The sequence below is a fragment of the Girardinichthys multiradiatus genome, chromosome 18, assembly GCF_021462225.1.
Source record: "Girardinichthys multiradiatus isolate DD_20200921_A chromosome 18, DD_fGirMul_XY1, whole genome shotgun sequence".
Classification (NCBI taxonomy): Eukaryota; Metazoa; Chordata; class Actinopteri; order Cyprinodontiformes; family Goodeidae; genus Girardinichthys; species Girardinichthys multiradiatus.
In genome coordinates, this window is record NC_061810.1 from 37,482,118 (window position 1) to 37,503,914 (window position 21,797).

At 37.3% G+C, this 21,797-nt stretch overlaps 1 protein-coding gene across 5 annotated transcripts in view; it reads right to left on the reverse strand.

The window, feature by feature from the left end:
- Positions 1-21,797, reverse strand: part of igsf9ba (immunoglobulin superfamily, member 9Ba) — a 115,221-nt gene that overhangs the window by 36,924 nt on the left and 56,500 nt on the right. For all 5 annotated transcript variants that reach the window (XM_047391518.1, XM_047391519.1, XM_047391521.1 and 2 more), the window contains exons 4-7: positions 19,176-19,327; positions 10,397-10,514; positions 7,650-7,791; positions 940-1,085 (exon numbers count right to left, since the gene is read on the reverse strand). In XM_047391518.1, coding sequence (XP_047247474.1) covers positions 940-1,085; positions 7,650-7,791; positions 10,397-10,514; positions 19,176-19,327 — 558 coding nt within the window. The remainder of the gene's footprint in view (positions 1-939; positions 1,086-7,649; positions 7,792-10,396; positions 10,515-19,175; positions 19,328-21,797) is intronic.

Below are 21,797 nucleotides of genomic sequence, written 5' to 3' on the forward strand. Positions count from 1 at the left end.
CTTTATTTTTTGACTTCTTCATGCTACATTTTGCAAAATGGGTGACATTATGTTCATAAACATTTTCCAGGCATGCAGCGAACATGAAAGGGAGCTCTGAAAGGGGAATTAGTTGAAGTGAAGATTAGGTGGTAACAGGCAGAAGGGTTCTGTGCTGTCACTAAATATGACTGATGTGAGGAAGCTTTATAGCCTGTAAGATGTGCAAAAAAATATTTCACTGCATGCACAATAAAATATTTATTTTTATTTTTGCTGTCAGGAAATGGTCACACTTTATGAATATTTCTACAATGTATGCCTGAATTTGTATTTTGAGTCTAGTTCTCAGCTAAAAAGGAAACAAAGGAGGATTCTCAAACAATCCCCTTTGCATAAAGCTTGTTTTGCATTCAGGACTGTTATTCCTTGATGGTTGCTCCATGTTAGGCTTGCAGTGTTATGCTCCCTCTCTCATGCTGTAACACAATAATCAATGACCAGCAGCAACTTGGGAGTAAATTAGCTCAACTCAACATAAAGGCTGAAGATTAGATATCTTATACAATATACATATATACATTGTTCTCATAAGTGGCAGCTTATGTTTGAGAAATTTCACTATTTCACTTAATGGGAGCAGAATCAATAAAAAAAAAGGCATAAAGGCAGGAAAAAATGGCGTCTGAGGATGAGCCCATCTAGCTCAGGGCACAATCTTGAGGACAGGATTTGGAGTGAGGGGTAATTCCATTAAGAGTATAAAAATGGCTCTGTTGCCTCCCTGAGACACCTGACCTTCAAATTAAAAGAGGGATTCTCCTTGTTTCAGTGAAGGAGCAGCCAAAAACTACTGCCTCCATACTGCCGCCACTGCTGCTGCTCCCTTCTCCCCACACAGCTCGCTCTACCACCTCCCCGCCCCTCCCCCCTCGACTCGGTTGCCACAGTAACACTCACACTGAACAGTCAGGTACGCTGATGCTGATGGCGAGATACCGAGGCTGTTGCTCGGACTGCAGGTGTACTTCCCGGCATCCTCCGGCTTGACCCGGAATATGATGAGCGTGCCGTCGATGAGGATGCGCACTCGAAGCTTCAGGTCACTGCAAGAAGACACACATGTTCTGAAACACAGCAGGATGCAGCATACATCTGTTCTGTTTTTTTCTGCGTGCAACACTGCATTAAAAAGCCATAAGAGAGCAGCAGAGAGTCAAACAACAGCCAGTAGTGAGGGATGTGGAGAACAGAGTGTACAAAGCGAGAGATTCAAATAAATCTGCCGAATGGAACCGCCTATACAGTTTCCTGCCTGACAATCTTTACTCTTAAAGACACCAATCCATTCATATGAGGGATATATTCTGCCTTTTGTTTTGTTTTTTTGTTTTTAAAGATCTCTCAACACAACAAAACTGAATGTCACACTAACTAAATGTTTCCTTAAACTAAATGCCAACACATTATAATTGCAAAACCTTCTTTGGTTGCATATACTTTGTGACTGTTTCAAGTTTAATTGATCATTTACAAATCGAATACTGAACATCGAACAATCAATACAGTTTAAATTAGATATTCATAAACACTGTATCATTGAATCAGATTAAATCTGTCTTGTTTTAGGTCAGTGAAGACCTCTCTATTTTCTAAATGCCAGAATAATGAGTAAAGGAATTTTTTGGGGGGATTTGTTTCATTACTTGAGATCAGGGCTTTTTGAGGACCCCTCTAAAACATTGCCATTACTGTCCTTCAGACAAATAGTAACTATTTAGCCGGTATGATTAAAGTCATTGTCAATTTGGAGGACCCATCCAGGCATTAACATCTTGGGTGATGTCTTCAGTATTTCCACATAATGTTCTTCCCTTATGGTACCATCTATTTTATGTAAGTACATCAGTTCCTCCTGGAGCAAAACTTCATCCAAAACACATTTGTCCCTAAATCATGGAAAACATTTCATCCTGAAAAGTATGATGGTTTTATATTTCTATGTTACACCTGCCCATAGTTGTTTGAACAGAGAAACATGAGACGTTCAGGAACCTCTAGTTGTACCCCAGGATAAACCAGGTTTGTGGAGGTTCACAATTCTCTCTTGCCAGTTTTATTTAGATTTTTTCATGACGTCACACAAGGAAGCAGTGTTTTTGAGGTGTTGCTTTAAAATACATCAACAGGCGTGTCTCCACTTAACTTAAGTGTTGTGAATTAACTTATCAGAAGCTTACAAAGCCATGGCATCCTCATCGTGGCCTTCCCAAGTTGTTTAACGACATGTTAATCTTACTGTATGAAAACCTGTGAATTTATAGAAGGCAATAAAAAATTATTACTTTCTCTCATTCTGGCATTTAGCAAAATGAAATAATTTTTTTAATTTTAGCTGACCAAAAAATACATTCAATATTTAAAACATAACATAACAAGTAATTTTTTATTGGTCTTATGTAATTTTCTAATTTTCTAATAAACTTTTTTTAGTTTGCTTTAAGCCAAAACCATAAAAATGTTTACAAATATAGGTTTGAAGTATAAGTGTGTGAGTGTAATGAATCTATATAATACATGAGTTTCCCTTTTTGAATTGAATTACTGAAATAAATTACCATAATATTTCAATGTATTTTAATTAATTGAGATATGACTTGAAGCCTATCTTGTGGGAACAGTGTTCATAAACACAGTGTTGAGTGAATTCAGTGGGAGTAGATCAAAAATTTGAATTCTGAACACATAACTGTGAAGAAATGTAGTTTTATTTTTTAACCTGCACGTTTTTCAGGCACATACTTGGATTTTCTTGTAATATTGGGGTCAGACTAAGAATCAGCAACTGCCAAATCATAACTGACTCATCAGTATTGGGGAAAATCAACATGATCAGGACATTCCTAGTGCAGTGAACGATATGAATATTGTACAATAAATTAAATATAATGGTGTGAGTATATATCACATAAATGCAAGATATAATAATAATGATAGAGCTTTGAGTAATAAAATTAACAAATTATTTATGTTACATCCTTCATGGCATTACTCAGCAAAGTTAGTAGATCTGAATACTTTCAAAACAGGTTCTGTAAAGTTCAGAATTAGGCCAAAAGTTGGTCTACAGACTGCTCTATAAATATCAACAGTAAATTAAAAAGACTGTATGTCACAGGAACATTTCACACCATTAATTGCTCTCTGACATCAGCATCCATTTTCATAATCTCTGTAACCCAGTTTGCATACTCTCCACAAAGCTCATATACCACATATTATTTGTTTTTGTTTTTTTGTTTGTTTCCTACCAGAAAGTAATTACTCGTGCTTATGAGTTGGCTAGAAAATTACAAAGTACAACCAACTATTTACATATACTTATATGTATGTCTACATATACATATAAAAAACACCTTTTATTTCTCATTGGCCCACATTACATCAGATTAAACTTCAGAATTCAGAATTTTACATACATCTCATTATTCCGTAGAATTACCTTTGAAACTGGGCCAAATGGATAAGCATAAACGAACATAAAACATTGGACCAGACACTTTTACCCAAAGCAGCTTACAAATGAGGCTATAGCAATGCAGTTAATATCAAAAATAACAATAAGCTACTTAGAAGGAAGACCACAAGTCAGGAAGAACAGGGCCCTTAAGAGTTTCTTGAAGATAGACAAGATAATCTGTTCTGGTAGTGCTTGGTAAGTCGTTCCACGTTATGAAAAGAGTCTGGATTGTCTTGAGCGTGGTGTAGGCTCTGCCAGCCGACAATCTCTTGACAACCGGGGACTCCGAATTGTGATATAAGCCTTTGGGAGAGCATTCAAGTAGAAGGCCGACGTTCAATGGAACACTTTCTAGGCTAGTATGAGTGACTTGAATTTGATATGGGCACCTGTGGAGCGCAACAAACACAGGGGTGATGTGTGCTCTTTAAGGCCCGATTGAAGACTAGACACATGGAAGACCAGTTAAAGGGATGTTGGATTAGTCAAGGCAGGAGAAGACCACAGACTGCACCAGGAGCTGGGAGTTGGGTCAGGTGCACCCTGATTTTTTCTGCTTAACAATGTCAAGTACGATCGAAGGAGGCAACGTGATCTTTAAGGGTCTGCTGGTCATGATATCCAAGTTTCTAGCTACCTTTGATGGAGCAAGAGATAGGGATTCAGTTCTGATGCAGATATTATGGTGTATGATTGGTTTTGGTATTCTTCCACAAGCTTCCCACAATACCTTTCTGAAATGTTGGCCCATTCCTCCAGACAGAGCTGGGGTAATTGAGTCAAGGTGTCACATGGGAAGCAGTTTGTCTTAGGTGTGCCACCTGTGTGCCTCTGTTAAATTTAAATGCTGTGAATTAATTTAACAGAAGCTTAAAAACGCCATGACATCATCAACCTAGCTTTCCCAATTTGTTAAAGTTAAAGTTAAAGGCAAAGTATATGAGTGTATTTAAACTCCTGAAAGGAAAATTCTTTGAAAACATTATCTCTCTCATTATTGCGACATTTATCAAATGTTTTTTTTTTTTTGTTGATCCTAACTAAACTCAAATTTTAAAAGATTAGTATGATGTAGTGTCTGACAGATTTTTTTTTTTTGCTGAGTATGTTAACATCTGCTTTCACCTGCAGGCTGTTTGACTTATTAGTAGCTTTGAAATTTTTTTTCCTAAAAACTATAAAACGCGCAAAAATGCAAAACATAAAAATATTATATTTGTGTTTAAAAGTAAAAACAAGCTCTGTTTTGGTTTGTCTGTATTTTACACCAGCACCGTCTGCGTCTTAAAACTAGACTATATTGAATCTTTATACCCAGCAACATTTTTGCATCTTGCTCACAATGACAGAGAGAAAAAGTGAGGGTAAACACAGGGGAGAGTAATAGCTGGCCGTTAGAGGAGGCTCAGTTGTGTCTTGGATATTAAAAAGTTTTTTCTAAGTTTAGAAGGAGCAACAGCAGCTGAGGGAGGTGGAGTAGAAATCATCATCTTTTGTTTCAGGTTGGTCCTATCCGTTTAGTTGGCTCAGATGCTCTTAAATCTTTCACAGACTCAGCAAATGTTTATGAAAACTGCATATGTATTTCCTAACCACATATTTAAAGATGCAACCTCTCTAAGTCATGGTTCTGAATAACCAAAACAATAAAACCTGAATAAAAAGCAAATGAAAACTGAAATTAAAAAAATTCGATACAACCAAAATCTGATACATTTTGGTTACACCCTTTTTTATGAGCATTATAAGAGGCAGGACAAAAGAAAAAGAGAAGCAGAGGAAATGAAGACAATATCAGATAGAGGAGATACCAAAGGTTCTGGGCAGGTGAAGGAGAGTGCGTATATACGACATAAAGTTAGCAGTTTGTGATATTAAGGGGAGCATTTTAGGAGCAGAAGAGCTAAAGCTCTTAATTATTTTTAATGATTAGCCGCTTCTGCTTTCAAAAAATTTAATAGGGAATTACATTTTATATCTTTGTGAGTTTAGGGAAGGAAAAAACAGCATACCGGCAAATGACTGATACTTTATCTTCTAAATTAAAGAAAGCAAAGGCAGTTGTGCAATAAGATGTGCAGATGTCTGAGTGGAGCTGCTAACTCAGTGTTTCAACAACCTACCAACACACCTGGTCCTTATAAAACATTAAAGGTTCACATGAGTGGGGTCAGTGCAAGGTCTTGTCTCTAAGTGACTACCTTAGCTTTAAATACTAAAGAGCCTTCATTGAACCACCATTGGACCAGTCATAAAGGTTTCACCTCTACAACAACCTAGTGGATAATCCTGATAAATACAGCCGTGTCTCAACCACAAACTTTCATGTATTTTGTAGAAATTTTATATGACCAACCAACAACAATTTGTGCATACCTATAGAGTGGGAAAAAAATATCAGTTTTTTTTTTTTTTTTACAATTTTACAAATATAGATAAGTCTTTGTATCTGTTTTCAGTTTCCTTGAGTTAATGCTCTGTACAGTAAAACCACTTCTGCTTCAATCACAGCTGCAACTCTTTAGGGGTACAGTAATTATCTACCAGCTTTGTATTCTAAAGACTGATCCTTTCAATCAATCAACATTTATTTATAAAGTGCTTTACAGCATCTGAAACATGACCAAAAGTGTTTTGCTGTGAAACTAAAACAGAAATAAAACTAAAACACTTAAAAAAAAAAAACTAAACCTTTTTAAAAACATGTAAGAACACAGAATAGCAAGTGTCAGAGCATCACAGTGAAACTAGGTATTAAAAGCTAATTTGAATAAATCAGTTTTTTAGACTAGAAAGTACCGGGTCTACAATAGTGCATATGTTAGGGGGTAGCTTATTCCACATCCTTGGAGCAGCAACGGCAAAACAGCAATTCTTCTTTACAAAATATCCCAAGCTCAGTACAATTGGAAGGATAATTTATTTAAATATCAATTTTAAAGTCATGCCACAATTTCTTAATTTGACTTAGGTTTGGACTCTGCCTGTGCCATTCTAACACATAAATGATCTTTGATCTAACCCATCCCATTGGCTGTATGTTTAATGTTTTTTGTCCTGATGTGGAAGGATCTTGACCCCACTCTCAAGTCTTTTGCAGTCTGAGAGGTTTTCTACTAGGATTTCCCTTTATTTTGTTTTAACTCAGATCAGCTTCTCTGTCCCTGCTTAATACAAACACCTACAGCTTAATTGCAGTGGGGGTTTAAACCAATGCTCGCGACACTTATCACAGTTTTTATTTGTAAACGAAAATTGAAAAATTACAATTTTCTTTCCACTCTTTTTATTTGCACTACTTTGTGTTGGTCTGTTGCATAAAATCCCCAGAAATTACAATGATGTTTGTAGCTGTGATGTAACAAAATGTGAAAAATTTCAAGGAGTATGAGTACTGTATAATTATTCATGGAACTATTACTGGAACCTCAAATAAAGGTTCCCCTCCAGTTAATGTAAATCTTAGGTTTGGCTCAAAAAGGACTCTCAGGTGCAAATGCCACCAATAACTGGTGGATGAGCCTTATGAATAAAGTAATACTTCCAAACATATAAAATATATAAGTCAATATAAAGTGTTGCTAATACAAAAAATATTCTATAATCAGCTTCACCTATTGTATGAAATATTGACACTGAAACTATAAAAACTGTTTAAGGATAGTTTAGACACTGTGATTGTTACCGCCACTCATTTTCCAGTCTGGACCTCTATTCTTTTGTTCCTTCTTCATACTTGTTCTGTCTCTTCGTTGTGTAACTCTCTCAGCCTCAAAAGTGTTCTGGAGCCTGTAGAGGTCTAGGCTATGCTTCAGATCATCACTGCATGAGGCCCATAGATGACACCAGGCCTGAGTGATGTGATGTTGCCATCAGAGCACACTAAGCCATGTGGTGAGCTCCAGACAGATCCCCTGCAGGCCCTCTCTAACTGCCTCAGGGGCCACAGCGGGACAGGGAACACACACCCTTAATACCCTTGGACAGCAGTTAAAATATGGCACAGTGTTCAACTCAAAGACATACAATGTCACTCATTTCACTAAAGCTGGTGGATAAAGGTCTCGTGTTGTCATCTTGGCAGAACCCCACCCCCCCAAGAAAAGGTTCTGCTGCGACAGTACAGAATTAAAATTGATCATAACTTTACTTCTTGAAGTAGACGTTGTCCTCCTCCCAAAACCAGGTGTAGGTCAGGTTGCCAGGATAGGCCTCTGCTTGGCAGGTGAAGAGAGCATTCTGTGATATGTTTACAGTGACGTTTTCTGGTGGCGAGACGATGTACGGAGGCCCTAATAGAAACAAAAGCAGGAGTTTTATTATTGCCTGCAGCAGCAACAACAACCTTTAACTTTTTAAACTTGCTATAACATCTTTTCAAAACGTTACATATCCAGAAACAAAGATTTATTTAGACCATATGGTGTGTATCACTTTAACTTTCACTCTTTATCTGTTTTTGGTTCATAGCAGCTGCCCGGTCAAACTGCCTGACCTCTTTCACATGTGTCAATGTGATTTTTTTTAAATTTTTATAAAAAAATAATACAAATATGAACTATGTCAAGAACCAAGAGAATATAAGTTTTTTTGTATGAAACATACTATATTTGGTCCGGTCCTGTACATGTAATTGCAGTTAAAGAAAGTAGAAATCCTTAAAATGAATCCATCTTGTTTTAGATTAATTTAAAATTTTATTTAAACTAAATATTAAGCTGGGGATGAACACACTGTGTTCATGTGTGGTTGTTTGTCCCTGTGTTGTGATGGAATGGCAACCTGTCAAGAGTGTACCGAGCCTCTCGCCAAATAACTGCTGGAGATAGGCACCAACTCACCAACAACCTTGCACAGATAACTGGATATTCACAATGGATGGATGGATGGATGGATGGATGGATGGATGGATGGATGGATGGATGGATGGATGGATGAATGGATGGATGGATGGATGGATGGATGGACTGATCAAAGTTAAACAGGGCATTTCAGCACTAACTACAGATTCTTGAAAACAGTTTGATTCCTGGGCCCTGATGCTTAGATTAATATTGTTAATATTAATATTTAGATACATTTTCTTATGAAAAAAAACAAAGTAACATAAAGGAACTTTTAGGCCTCTTGTCTTAGGGAACATCAACTTTTTCCCTCTCAGCAGCATGTCAGTCTGAGTAAAAGCACATGCTACACACTTTTTACAATATCTCACCACAGTCTGGCGGATGATATAGAGTGCAGCCAGCTACTGTAACCTTAATAGTAGTCAGAGTTGTACCTTACGCGTGCTTTACATTGTTATCCCTGCAGCCTCCCGAGGTGCTAGGTTTGCTGAAAACTCTCCATAAAACAGCAGAAACCATGAAAGGTCTTTTAAGAGAGGCCTCTAGATACAAACCTCCTGGTAATTTTCTTCTCAGTGTGCGCCGCTTTATACATCAGCCGGGACTCACAGAACAATTAAAAACACATCACCACAGTGGCTGTTATTATTAAGTGCATTATTAGTAATTACATTTTATTTTACAGTGGTTTAAAACACTGCACAAAAGTAAAGATGAAACACTTATTGTGAATTTTACTATTGATGGATTACTGAATGTACACTCCATGGTGTAGCACTGAATCCTACTGGTGTAAATCTGCTATTAATATGACAGAGGTTAACAAGCAGTCAGAGCCTCAGATTAAACATTAGCATCTCGCCTGGCTGGTGACAGAGGGGGGCAATAAGGACTAACACCATTAACACTTCTTCTTTCATTGGTCGCTCTATTAAAAATATGAAGGCTGAAGAGTCATCTTAAAAAGGCATTTTATGACACTATCTGATGATAAAAAGGCTTATTTTGTAGCAACAGTTTAATTACTTTATTATCACCATATAACAAAGCTAACAGGTTAATACATTTACTGTAGTGGGTGTTTATTTTACAAAATGAGCCTAGTAAAAACAGAGACATGAACCAAACCATATTTAGTAATGAGGACAATCTAAAAGAGTAGGTTTTGTATATCAGAGCATCATGTGTTAACTGCAAACACTCAAATTTAAGTGGCCAGAAAAAATACAAAAAGACTCAATAACCTAATATGAAGTAGTACAATATGAGTGTTGGTTTCAAGTAATTTGCTGTGAAATTGTATTTCAATTCAATTCAATTCAGTTTTATTTATATATATTTGATGACCCGAGACAAAAAAAAAACGGAAGAATTTTGCAAGGGGGCAAATACCTCCTCATAGAACTGTATGTATATAATATAAAACTATATCCAATCCCTGTTCTCTTTTTTTAAAACACAATGACTGCTGAATATTTGTTTTTATTGTATGTCTATATTTACTGTACTGTGAACACAGAAACTGTAATTTCTCTGCTGTTTGCACCTACAGAAGTCAAGCGTTAAAATAGACTAGATGCCCACTCTGCCATAAAAGCGAGGCACTCGGCTGCTTGTTAAATACATACAGTTTACTCCCCGAAGCAGTGCTGTATCAGGAGACGGCGAGGAGCTGCAGGCTGGAGGCCCAAACCATCTATCTGATCTATGTCTAGCAGAGAGCTGGGTTAATGGACCTAAGACAGACGGCGACGTTCTCACAGACACATCCGGCTGTACGTAAACATTTACACAGGCAGGCTCTAGACTTCTGTATTGGGCTGCCTGATACATCCTCATGAGGCATGTTTAACACATGAGTGCACCAGGAAGCTGCCTTTAGGTCTAACCGCTGAAACTACACTGGCTGGTTTGAAGCATGGCTAACTCGAGACTGTGAATGGGGACCAGCAAACGAGTCATTTCATTTTAAGGTCTGATGATTCGATTAAATGCATTTATTAACAACACAGTAAAGTAGCAATGCATTGCCACAGCATCAAGACATTACCTTGAACCAAGAGGCGGGTGGTGTGAAGAACCTCTCCCTGGTCACTGTACGCTCTGCATGTGTACGCCCCTCTGTCGTCTCTGGTGATGCCGAGAATGGTCAGGCTGCCATCGTGTACCTTCAGTTCAGAAACAAAACAAATTACATCAAATTTCAGACATAAAACAATCTGACCTATCCAGACATGGTTGTCCACCTGTCAGGTTGGGCAAGAAAAGCATTAATTAGAATCTGCCAAGAGACCTAACTCTGGAAGAGCTGTAGAGATCCACAGCTCAGGTGGGAGAATCTGTGTGCAGAACGTTTTGTTCTGCAGTCCTTAAACGTGACCTTCATAGAAGAGTGGCCAAGAGTAACCAAGTGCTGAAAGAAGGCCACAAGCCATGCAAGAGACACAGCAAACATGCAAGTCGCATTGGTCAAATAGGACTATGTGACACCTTGACTGGCAAAATCAAACACTGCACATTACCATGAAATCATCTTCATAGTAAAAACTGGTGTTGGCAGCATCATGGTGTGGGATGCTTTTCTTTAGCATAGACAGGTAAATTGTTCAAAGTTGATGGGAAGATGGCCATAGCTAAATAAAGGGAAATGCAGAAAGAAAATCTGTTAAAGCCTTAATCTATACCATTTGTATGTACCTGTACTACTTGAAATTTTCTATAGCTACTATGTATAAACTTAGAGCAGTTTTATTGTTTTATTCCTGCTCTCCGTTACATTTTTTGTACAGCACTTTGATCTGGTATGTTGTTTTTTACATGCTTTAGATATAAAGTTGTATGGTATTGTATGAATATTTGTAATATCATTGGTGTTACAAAGACTTTGAGGACAACTGTTGTGAATTTGCCTCAAACCACTAAACAGCCAAGGTTTCTTATATATACAACAAATGTATGTAGATACATATTCCACTCTTGCTAAGGATCATATTATAACTATTTGCCTTCATCTAGTGGTCAGCATTATGCCCACAAATATCTATTGTATGTGCTATATTCAAATAAACAATGTCTACTAAATTTCAACTCTGAAACTAAAAACATGGAGAATAAAATTCTTCAAATCATTTAAAATTCTCAGGCACTAAGTGGTAAAAATATCAAAAAGAACACAGATGTGAGAGAATATTTTGAAGGAAAGTTTGGAGGCATGTCTGAGGTAATTCAGGCTGCGAGAGAGCAACCAAGACTTTCAGCAGATACTAGGAGGGCTGAGTGGAGAACAGGAAAGTTAGACTGTTTCCTCCTGTTTGAGCTTTTAACCTCTGTCTGGAATGAAATATCCTGGATTTGCAAATGTTGGCAGCTTTCTGAAAATCTCAGAGTTTGATTAGATCAGATTTAACTTTATTGACATTACACATGTTCAAGTAAAGAACAAGAAAATGCAGTTTAGTATCTAACTAGAAGGACAATAAGCAGTACATAGTGTGGTACATGCAAAGTGTGGTACAGGTTGTTTTATAACCACAGATAAAAGATATATACAAGTGAGACAATATGTACAAATGAATCAGCAAAATAAATACTGTGCAAGCTGATTGTTTAGGTGTCCGTGTGTAGAGCAGTCCAGTATTTCAGTGGTGGGGGTTTGGGTCAGGAAGGGAATGAGGAATTAAGCGATTGGGTGAGTAGGGACACAGCTCTAGGGAAAAAGCTGTTCCTTAGACTACTGGTTCTTGTCCGGAGGGTTCTGAAGCGTCTGCCCAAGGGCAGGGTGGAAAACAGTATGTGTGTCGGGTGGGAGGGACAGTCAGAATGCTGGGAGCTTGACGCAGACAGGATTTTCATCTGGATATCAAAAACAGGGAGTTGGTTTAGTATAAAGCACAAGGCAGTTTCCGCTACCCCTTGCAGTCCTTTGTGCTCTGCAACAGAACAGCTTCCATAACATACTATGATACAATTGGTTAGGTGATCACGTAGTTGTAAAGTTCACCAAGATGGCTGGAGACAGATGGTTCAGTGTCCTCAGGGAGAAGAGGCACTGGTGAAAGTGTTGGTGGTCCAGGACAAGTCCTCAGAGATGTTGGTCCCCAGAAACCTGAAGCTGGAGACTCACTCGACAGCCATCCTGTTGATATACACTACCGGTCAAAAGTTTATACACGTAATGGGCCTCTTTATTTTCTTGACTATTTACATTGTAGATGCTCACCAAGGCAAAAAGTGTGAAATAACTCAATAACTAAACATTTTTATATTTTAGATTCTTTAAAATAGCCACCTGCTTTAATTAATGCTTTGCTCTCTTGGCATTCTCTCCCTGAGCTTCCTGAGGTGGTTGCCTGAAATGGTTTTCCAAAGAGTCTGGAAAGAACGTTCCAGAGGTTCATTGAGAGACGGGCAAAGGTTAATATTTCAGTCATCTAGTTATGGTAGTTTCACTAATGCCAAAGACAGTTTAACATATCCACTTCAAAACAGTAAAAGCCTGTTTTACACAACACTTCTCTTAAATGCAAGGTGGGATAATTCCTTTTCTCCTAATAAATAACTGACTGCACATCCTATTTTTTCTTTCTTTCTTGGAGGAATCAACCTCATTACCCTTAAAAAGTCATTAGTTTGTCTTTCTTAACAAATTTACCTCAAAGTCTGATTCAAACAGTGTGTAAGCCTGTAAACATCACAATCTGTTACTGAGCATCCCCACTACGAAAGAACACATTAAACAAATCTAAGAGAAAAAAAGAGAAAACGCTCATAAATTATGTAACAGGTTGCGAGAGGCTCTGTCCATTCAAGTCACACACAGCTGTAGTCTGTCCATTCATGTGGCTGAGAGGGGAATCGGCAACACCTGCAGAATTATTACTATTCATCCATCCCTCAAATGTTTAACAAACTACTGTTAGATAAATCAAAGCAGCTTTTAACTTCTGCAAGTCTGTTGGCAAACTGGATCATCATCTATCTTTTGCAAGATAACACTTTGCATAGTGCTGCTGTAAACAAGCAACACATGTGTCATGCTCAGTGCTGGGAGTGTTAACTAATCACTGGTTTGTTGTGAAGTATCACTGAGGATTAAAAAGCCATGTGCAAGGATTAAAATGGTTGGGCGATTAAAATTGTACAAGTTTTATTAAACCTACAGGTACTGTCTGAATGACAGTACCTGTAGGTTTGACTTTTTATTTATTTGTTCAGACCAAATAATAGCTGACATCAGGCCTTGAAAAACAAAATAAATAAAAAATGTCTACCCTAAAAACCCTAAAAAAAATAAGCAGAGCCATGGAGATGAATTGTTAGGCTGGAAATTGAATTGATTTTTTTTTTGTTGCATATTTTAAAAAGACCACTGAGCCACTAAAACTTAAAATAATTGCTCAAGATAGCCAAACAGTCTTTTTCCTCTAGCAATTTTAAAAATGACATAACCAAAATTATTAAAGTTGATGTTGGAATTCACCTTAGGGAAAAAATTTTACCAAAATAGGTGAGATCATGAAAAAATGCAATGTATGTTCCCATACTTCCCCAGTTTTGGTAATCCAACATCTGTAGACTGGATCACAATTATCATTTTTATGCTGTAACGTATAATCTTGTTATCTGTATCATTCTGTAATGTGATATAAATGCATGTAGTGATAATATCCCTCTTAGCATGCTTACCTATTATATCATTGTATTGTAGTGCTTGTTAGGGACTGCTATTTTATTCCTTTCTAAGATGTTTACTGATAAGACCTCCTTGGCCACTGAAATAAAATAAAACAGTTTATTGCACAAAACATTTTTTTATTTTTTATTCCTGAAGCAAATTGAAGAAAAACCTGCTCAAGCTATACAGGTCCTTCTCAAAAAATTAGCATATTGTGATAAAGTTCATTATTTTCTATAATGTAATGATGAAAATTTAACATTCATATATTTTAGATTCATTGCACACTAACTGAAATATTTCAGGTCTTTTATTGTCTTAATACGGATGATTTTGGCATACAGCTCATGAAAACCCAAAATTCCTATCTCACAAAATTAGCATATTTCATCCGACCAATAAAAGAAAAGTGTTTTTAATACAAACAACGTCAACCTTCAAATAATCATGTACAGTTATGCACTCAATACTTGGTCGGGAATCCTTTTGCAGAAATGACTGCTTCAATGCGGCGTGGCATGGAGGCAATCAACCTGTGGCACTGCTGAGGTCTTATGGAGGCCCAGGATGCTTCAATAGCGGCCTTTAGCTCATCCAGAGTGTTGGGTCTTGAGTCTCTCAACGTTCTCTTCACAATATCCCACAGATTCTCTATGGGGTTCAGGTCAGGAGAGTTGGCAGGCCAATTGAGCACAGTGATACCATGGTCAGTAAACCATTTACCAGTGGTTTTGGCACTGTGAGCAGGTGCCAGGTCGTGCTGAAAAATGAAATCTTCATCTCCATAAAGCTTTTCAGCAGATGGAAGCATGAAGTGCTCCAAAATCTCCTGATAGCTAGCTGCATTGACCCTGCCCTTGATAAAACACAGTGGACCAACACCAGCAGCTGACACGGCACCCCAGACCATCACTGACTGTGGGTACTTGACACTGGACTTCTGGCATTTTGGCATTTCCTTCTCCCCAGTCTTCCTCCAGACTCTGGCACCTTGATTTCTGAATGACATGCAGAATTTGCTTTCATCCGAAAAAAGTACTTTGGACCACTGAGCAACAGTCCAGTGCTGCTTCTCTGTAGCCCAGGTCTGGGGAATGCGGCACCTGTAGCCCATTTCCTGCACACGCCTGTGCACGGTGGCTCTGGATGTTTCTACTCCAGACTCAGTCCACTGCTTCCGCAGGTCCCCCAAGGTCTGGAATCGGCCCTTCTCCACAATCTTCCTCAGGGTCCGGTCACCTCTTCTCGTTGTGCAGCGTTTTCTGCCACACTTTTTCCTTCTCACAGACTTCCCACTGAGGTGCCTTGATACAGCACTCTGGGAACAGCCTATTTGTTCAGAAATTTCTTTCTGTGTCTTACCCTCTTGCTTGAGGGTGACAATAGTGGCCTTCTGGACAGCAGTCAGGTCGGCAGTCTTACCCATGATTGGGGTTTTGAGTGATGAACCAGGCTGGGAGTTTTAAAGGCCTCAGGAATCTTTTGCAGGTGTTTAGAGTTAACTCGTTGATTCAGATGATTAGGTTCATAGCTCGTTTAGAAACCCTTTTAATAATATGCTAATTTTGTGAGATAGGAATTTTGGGTTTTCATGAGCTGTATGCCAAAATTATCCGTATTAAGACAATAAAAGACCTGAAATATTTCAGTTAGTGTGCAATGAATCTAAAATATATGAATGTTAAATTTTCATCATGACATTATGGAAAATAATGAACTTTATCACAATATGCTAATTTTTTTAGAAGGACCTGTATTACAGTTAATGCTCCTCCATGCTAGCTTCTTAGGATGATTTCTGACTTTTGTTACTTCTAAGATTAAAATGCAAAGACTGTGTCTCAATCACTAACTGAAACCAAAGTTTTATGAAGGTAATTGCAAAAATAACTTTTTTAAATTTTGATTTACCTGCATTTTAATAAAAATAACAAAGATGGATTTCGTAGAAATGGGATCTGTGAATCAAACACACAACACTTACATGTTTGGCTTATTAAATGAAAGGAATAAAGTGTCCTAATATTTTGTGGATCAATTATTTTTCTACTTTGCTGGTCTAGAAAAATATGCTGGTCAATTTTTAGCAACAACAATGGGATGAATTGAAAATTGCCAAAAAATAGATGCTTATTCTACATTTTTCCTTCAGTCTATGTATCGAAATAAAAATAAAAAACTTTTTTTCACATTTACTTCACTGACACAACATGCAGCTTTGAAACACTGGGAAGCTACTGTTATTTTGGAATCACTTCACTCCTTCTCAACTTTCAATTTCAGTGTCTTCTTTTTGTCTGTGTTCATAAAAGAAAGGAGGATGAAGAGGGACTAACCCAGGCTGTCACATTCCTCCCTTTCTCCATGATGTCTCCATGGATCTGAAGCCAGTCCAGCAAGCAAACATACCCTCATGCTCAGTCTCACGTTTCTTTATTTCACCACAAAAAAGAGCTTCTCCATATTGAAGGAGAGATACATCGGAAAGAGGAGAACTGGATAAAAGCAGTAAAGCTTGTGAGAGATTTCCCCCTTTTACTGCTACATTCATTTTTTTGGCTAATGTAACATTGATACAGAAAGGAGAGAATAATTATGCATCAGAACATTATCTAATCATTTGCTGAAGGAATGATGTTAGAAGAGGTGACTGGAGGGGGCAATGAAGCAAACTAAGAGAAAGTGAATGAGCTCCTTAACAAGCTCTCTATGATCCTGTCACCTTATGTATGGTGGTATACCAAATGTGGGGCGGCGAGGACTGGATGATGCCTGCAGCAGAGTGTAATATCGATGACAGAAGAGAATGCGTAGAGATGCAGAAAAGAGAGTCGACAACTTCCTAAAAAGCTAAAAGTATCTTCTAACACTTTCCTTAAACAAAAAGGGTCTCCCATGGTGTTAGCAGTTTACATAAATGATGGATTGGCATGTTCTCATCCCTTATATAGTTCATCATGAACTAGGAGATAGGGAGTTTGTGAACAAAAACAGATGTTGGACTGCTTCTAAGAGACTTAACTCTTTAGCACAACAGTAAATCGTGAAGACTCCCTATGTGTGTCTTGGCAAGGAGCGCAGGTCTGACTGCACCTGGAAGGACATGCTTCTTTGTGATAACATGTTACTTTCAGGGGCCCATGTTGGAATGGGGCACCTTCCTACCTCAGACGTTGTCTCCTGAATGATAATAAAAACCAGATGTAGGAGACGTATGTATTGTCTAAAATGTTTATAAAAAAGAGATGTGTTCATAGTTCTGGGGGATTTCTTCTACATTTGAATCTGGGATACCTCCAAATCAATGTTCTGTACTTTGGTCTGGTTGAAATAAAATCCTCTGTTGTTCAACTAAGTCAGTGTCAGTAGAGCATTTTCTCTGGGCTATTCTGACATGAAGGTAACCAAACCCCACACTACACAATGCACCATTCCCATATATGGATGATGACCATGTTGAATGCATGTGTTGCTGCTTATTTCATTGGCAACACAAAAAACAGTCTCTCCACTTTTTTTTCAACAATGATTTCTGCATAAGACAGTTTTGTAGACTTAGGAAAAAATCAAAACTACAGATGGCTTTAGTCAGCAGCCAGGTAAGAAAATTCCACACCTTAGCGTAGGTTTTACTTTTTAGGTGTCTTCTGTCCCTACAAAATGAAAGTGACTTATGTGGACTGTGTTATCAAGTTTAATCAGTAACCAATTTCTCTAACTGCTCTCCTGCATAATAACTTATGACAATTAACTGCATCAGTGGCTCATTGTTTGAACTAAATGACAGAGAGTTTGTGTATCAGGATTTCTCTTTTAATCACTACATGTACTGCATTACCTTGAATTTCTTTTTTACATTCTAATGGCATGTTGTGAGAGAACTGTAGAGAAACTATGTACAGACCAAAATGTTTGATTAAAAAGACAGACAGTGTCCTCAAAAAATTAAGTTTTGAAAGCAACAATACAGCAGTTGAAGTGTCAGGAACGGAACAGGCTGGTTATGTGTAGAAAAGAGAGACTTTCAGCTACTTCCATTTGCTAATTTTATGCTTTACAAGCTACAAGCCTGAACACAACTGAAATCAAAAGATGTAACAGTTGTGATTTAAATTTGATCTTCAGGTTTTATGAGAAGAGTAGTTTGTAGGTTTACACTTGACCTTTTTTATTTTATCCCTCCACATATATTAAATGTAAACAGTGCCACCACCTATGTTACATAGTTTTGCATATTCAGCACAACATGGTATCATAGTCTGATATAAAAAATAATACCTTCTAAGACTCCAAAGAAGATGCTAAAAGACCTTCAGACATCCTGAAAAAATCTTAATTAAGACCACTGTTGTTTAAAACATTTGCACACTTTTGTAGGTGGGGAGAGAGCACCGTGAATAGGTAATGAGAGCAAAAGATTCTTCACTTGGAAGAAAGCGTGAATTACACATTTTATTTAAGATGCAGCATCATGTGGCTGTAATGCATCATCACACTGCTCTGAGTCATCTGTATGTAAAACGCCTTTGATTCTGAAACAGCAGCACCATGGAGCTGATGTTTATTGATGTTGCAGTCTGTTTCTGAGATACTTTTTTCTGCATATCCACCCACAGTGAAGCTGTGCCAGAAATATCCCATCAGACCTCAGACATTAGGGAGGTTTTATTTTCACAGGAACAAAAATCCGACATCATCAGACAGCAAAGAGGGTTAAGAAAATGATGCACGCTGCGTGTAGCTGTTCCTAATACAATAAAATTTATTCAGCATGTGTTTTCATTGTTTTCTACCTCCAAGACTGAACACATACTTGAGTGATTTTTTGAGTGATTTTTTCTTATGCTGCAGAGGTAAATAAAAATAGTTTGCAGATTATCTGATACAACATAGGAAATATTTTAATAACATAGTGCTAATAATTTTGATTTCAATTAAATTCAGATTGTTGAATTTAAAGATAATTATATAAATATTTCCTAGAATTTCCAGCAGAACAACAGAATAATCTAATATTAGCCCGGATGAAATGTAGGCCATCACATATTTTCAGTATAGATGGGCTCAGAGGGTGACTCCATCTGGGTTCAAAGCCTTTCTGTATGTACATGCACAATCATAAATCGAGCTTTTGGCTATTCTTATATTTTCTCACCGAGTACTTTGAGTTGGTTGCAAGCTCCTCCCCTTCTCTCAGCCAGCTGATTATTGGTTTTGGGTTTCCCTGGGCAGAACAGCTGAGCAGAGTGCTTCCCCCTTCCTTCGCCTCCACATACTGCGGTGGCGTCGCTATGAATGAAGGTGGGGCTGTAGAGAGAGAGAAAAGCATTTAGTTAAACTTTGCGTCAGTTTTTCCCGTGCCCAAACAGCCTAACCACAATTTGATGCTCTGCAAAAAACAGCTTTTCCCCTCCATTGGTATGTCAGGGAATATCACAGCAGTAACCCCAATTTTACATTTCTTAAAAAGTTTTTCTCCACAAAAACAAAATAAACCAAAGCTGTTAAGGTTTTTTGATCCCAAGATGTACCTTGATGTGAATGACACAAATTCTGCATCATTATATATAATTATAAATAAAACAACATTTCAGATACAGAGAAGGGCTCTTTCCCCATTTCAGATTTTATCATCATTTCAGATATCCGATTCATCGTCTTAGGCTTTAATCAAGCACACTCTTCCTATTCTAAATGAGAAGTAAATGTAAGTATATAAAATAGTTTCTTCTAGCAACTTATCATATTTTGGATTTATTCACTGCATGTCTATTTGACTCATTTTTATTTTACATGTTTAATTAAAATATAAACCTGTATCCTCCACAGGTATTTAAAAGAACACAATCATAAAATAATCTCAGCTATCACTAAAGATGTAGTTACTAATTATTATGTTTTAACCTAATTGTTTTTACAAATATTATTACATTTAGGGCCTCTGGAAGAGTGCACACATAGTGTTAGCCAGCAAGCCAATTTTCTTCACAATACTTAATAATCTAATTAAGCTGGATTTTCCCTAACATTCTACAGTGCTATAAAAAGTATTTAGTCCCTAACAGATTCCTACTGTATTTGCTTTTTTTATACAAACTTTGAATGTTTCAGATCATCAAACGAATGTTATTATCAGATAAAGACAAAGCCAGAATTTAAACCAAATCTTTTATTTTTTTTATTTTATTTTTTTAATTAAGCCCTGATGGTTGTTGTAATCTAGGAAGTGGCTTGTTGCTGCTCTATTTAGATCTCTTCTGGATTATTGTGATGTGATTCATACGTGTGCTCCCTCTCAAAGCCTTCATACTCTTGATGCTGTTTATCATGGAGGCATGAGATTCATTCCAAGTTTTAAATGACTGACAAACTATTGTCTGCTATATATTTTGTTGGATGCTCTGACTTATGTACTCGCAGACTGAGGCACTGGTATATGCTTTCATTCTTTGAGACCTACTTTGATCAGGAAAATTCATGTCATCACATTCTTGATGTCCCAGGATGTTGTTTTGTTGTCTGTACTAAATGTCTATCCAAAATTTGGGAAACAAAACATTTAAGTATGCTGTGTTTAATGGCCAAAACTGTTTGCAAAAAGACTTGAAAATTAAAGGCTAATTAAAGAATGGTTTTCTTTGAACATTTTTAACTTTAGAACTTGGAGACCAAATATCTGAATGTAAATCTGATGTAAAACAACACTAAATATGTAGTAACCTAATTGTTGTAATTTGTCCTGTTTTATTCTTTATTGTTGTGTGTACTGTTCAGAGCACTTTTCAACAAGATATTTTAATTCTCTAGCAGTTTTTTCCTGGTTAAATAAAGGCTAAATAAAATGTAAAAATAGCCACAACCAGACCTGAAGAATCAAGAAATCACTTAAAATTAAAATTTTGAGTTTAAAATTTACATTTAGGATGTTCTTACTGTAATTTAGCATTTTTGAGGTGAGTTAAATTAGACACATTCAAAAATATAACAAATGTCCTACAAATGTTTCCCATCTAGGTCAATCTCAAAAGCTTTTGGTTTAAGGTACAGTTCTAAAATCAGTGCTTAAGGTGCGGTGAGATGTTTTAATTTTATTTCAAAATGAAGAGAGGGAGGAAACTGAAACCAGTTTTTGCAAAACCTAAACGTCTGTAAAGGAAGCATTTCTCTGCTGCCTTTTCATAATGTGTTTGTCTATTTTTGATTTGTTGACAGAGGAACAGCAGAGGTATGCAAAAGCAATTAGATCCTACAGATGCTGCTCATATGCTGTGTGATGTGACAGCCACCAGCTGCACAGTGGACATGGATCTGGCTTGATAACAATTCTCCTAACATGCTTTCTACTGAGCAAAACCGCTTTGCGCTATCGCTGTACTTCCACCTGATGTTTCTTAACTCCTCAAACAGCCTTCACTGCGCTGATAATCATTTCCTCGAGGCAACTAAACCGCAGCTTCCTTTCTACATAACATTTTGATTATAAATAGTCACACTGAGTTCAGTTAAATAAAAAAATAAGACTGCTTTGGTGAAAAATGGGTCAGCACTTGCCGCTGGGAGCGCTGCCATGCTTCAGACTGCACACAAGCACCTGGCATGGAATAAACAAATTGCCCAATTAGCACTTTAGACATCTGTCTGTCCATACTGGCCTCTCGCTCTCTAACGCCCATTACATTACATGATACAGTCGTTTAGTGGAGATCCTAATATAATGTACCACTGATTCATTTGTGTCTTGCTCTTTGAAGATGATGGGTCCATAGTAGAAGTCAGC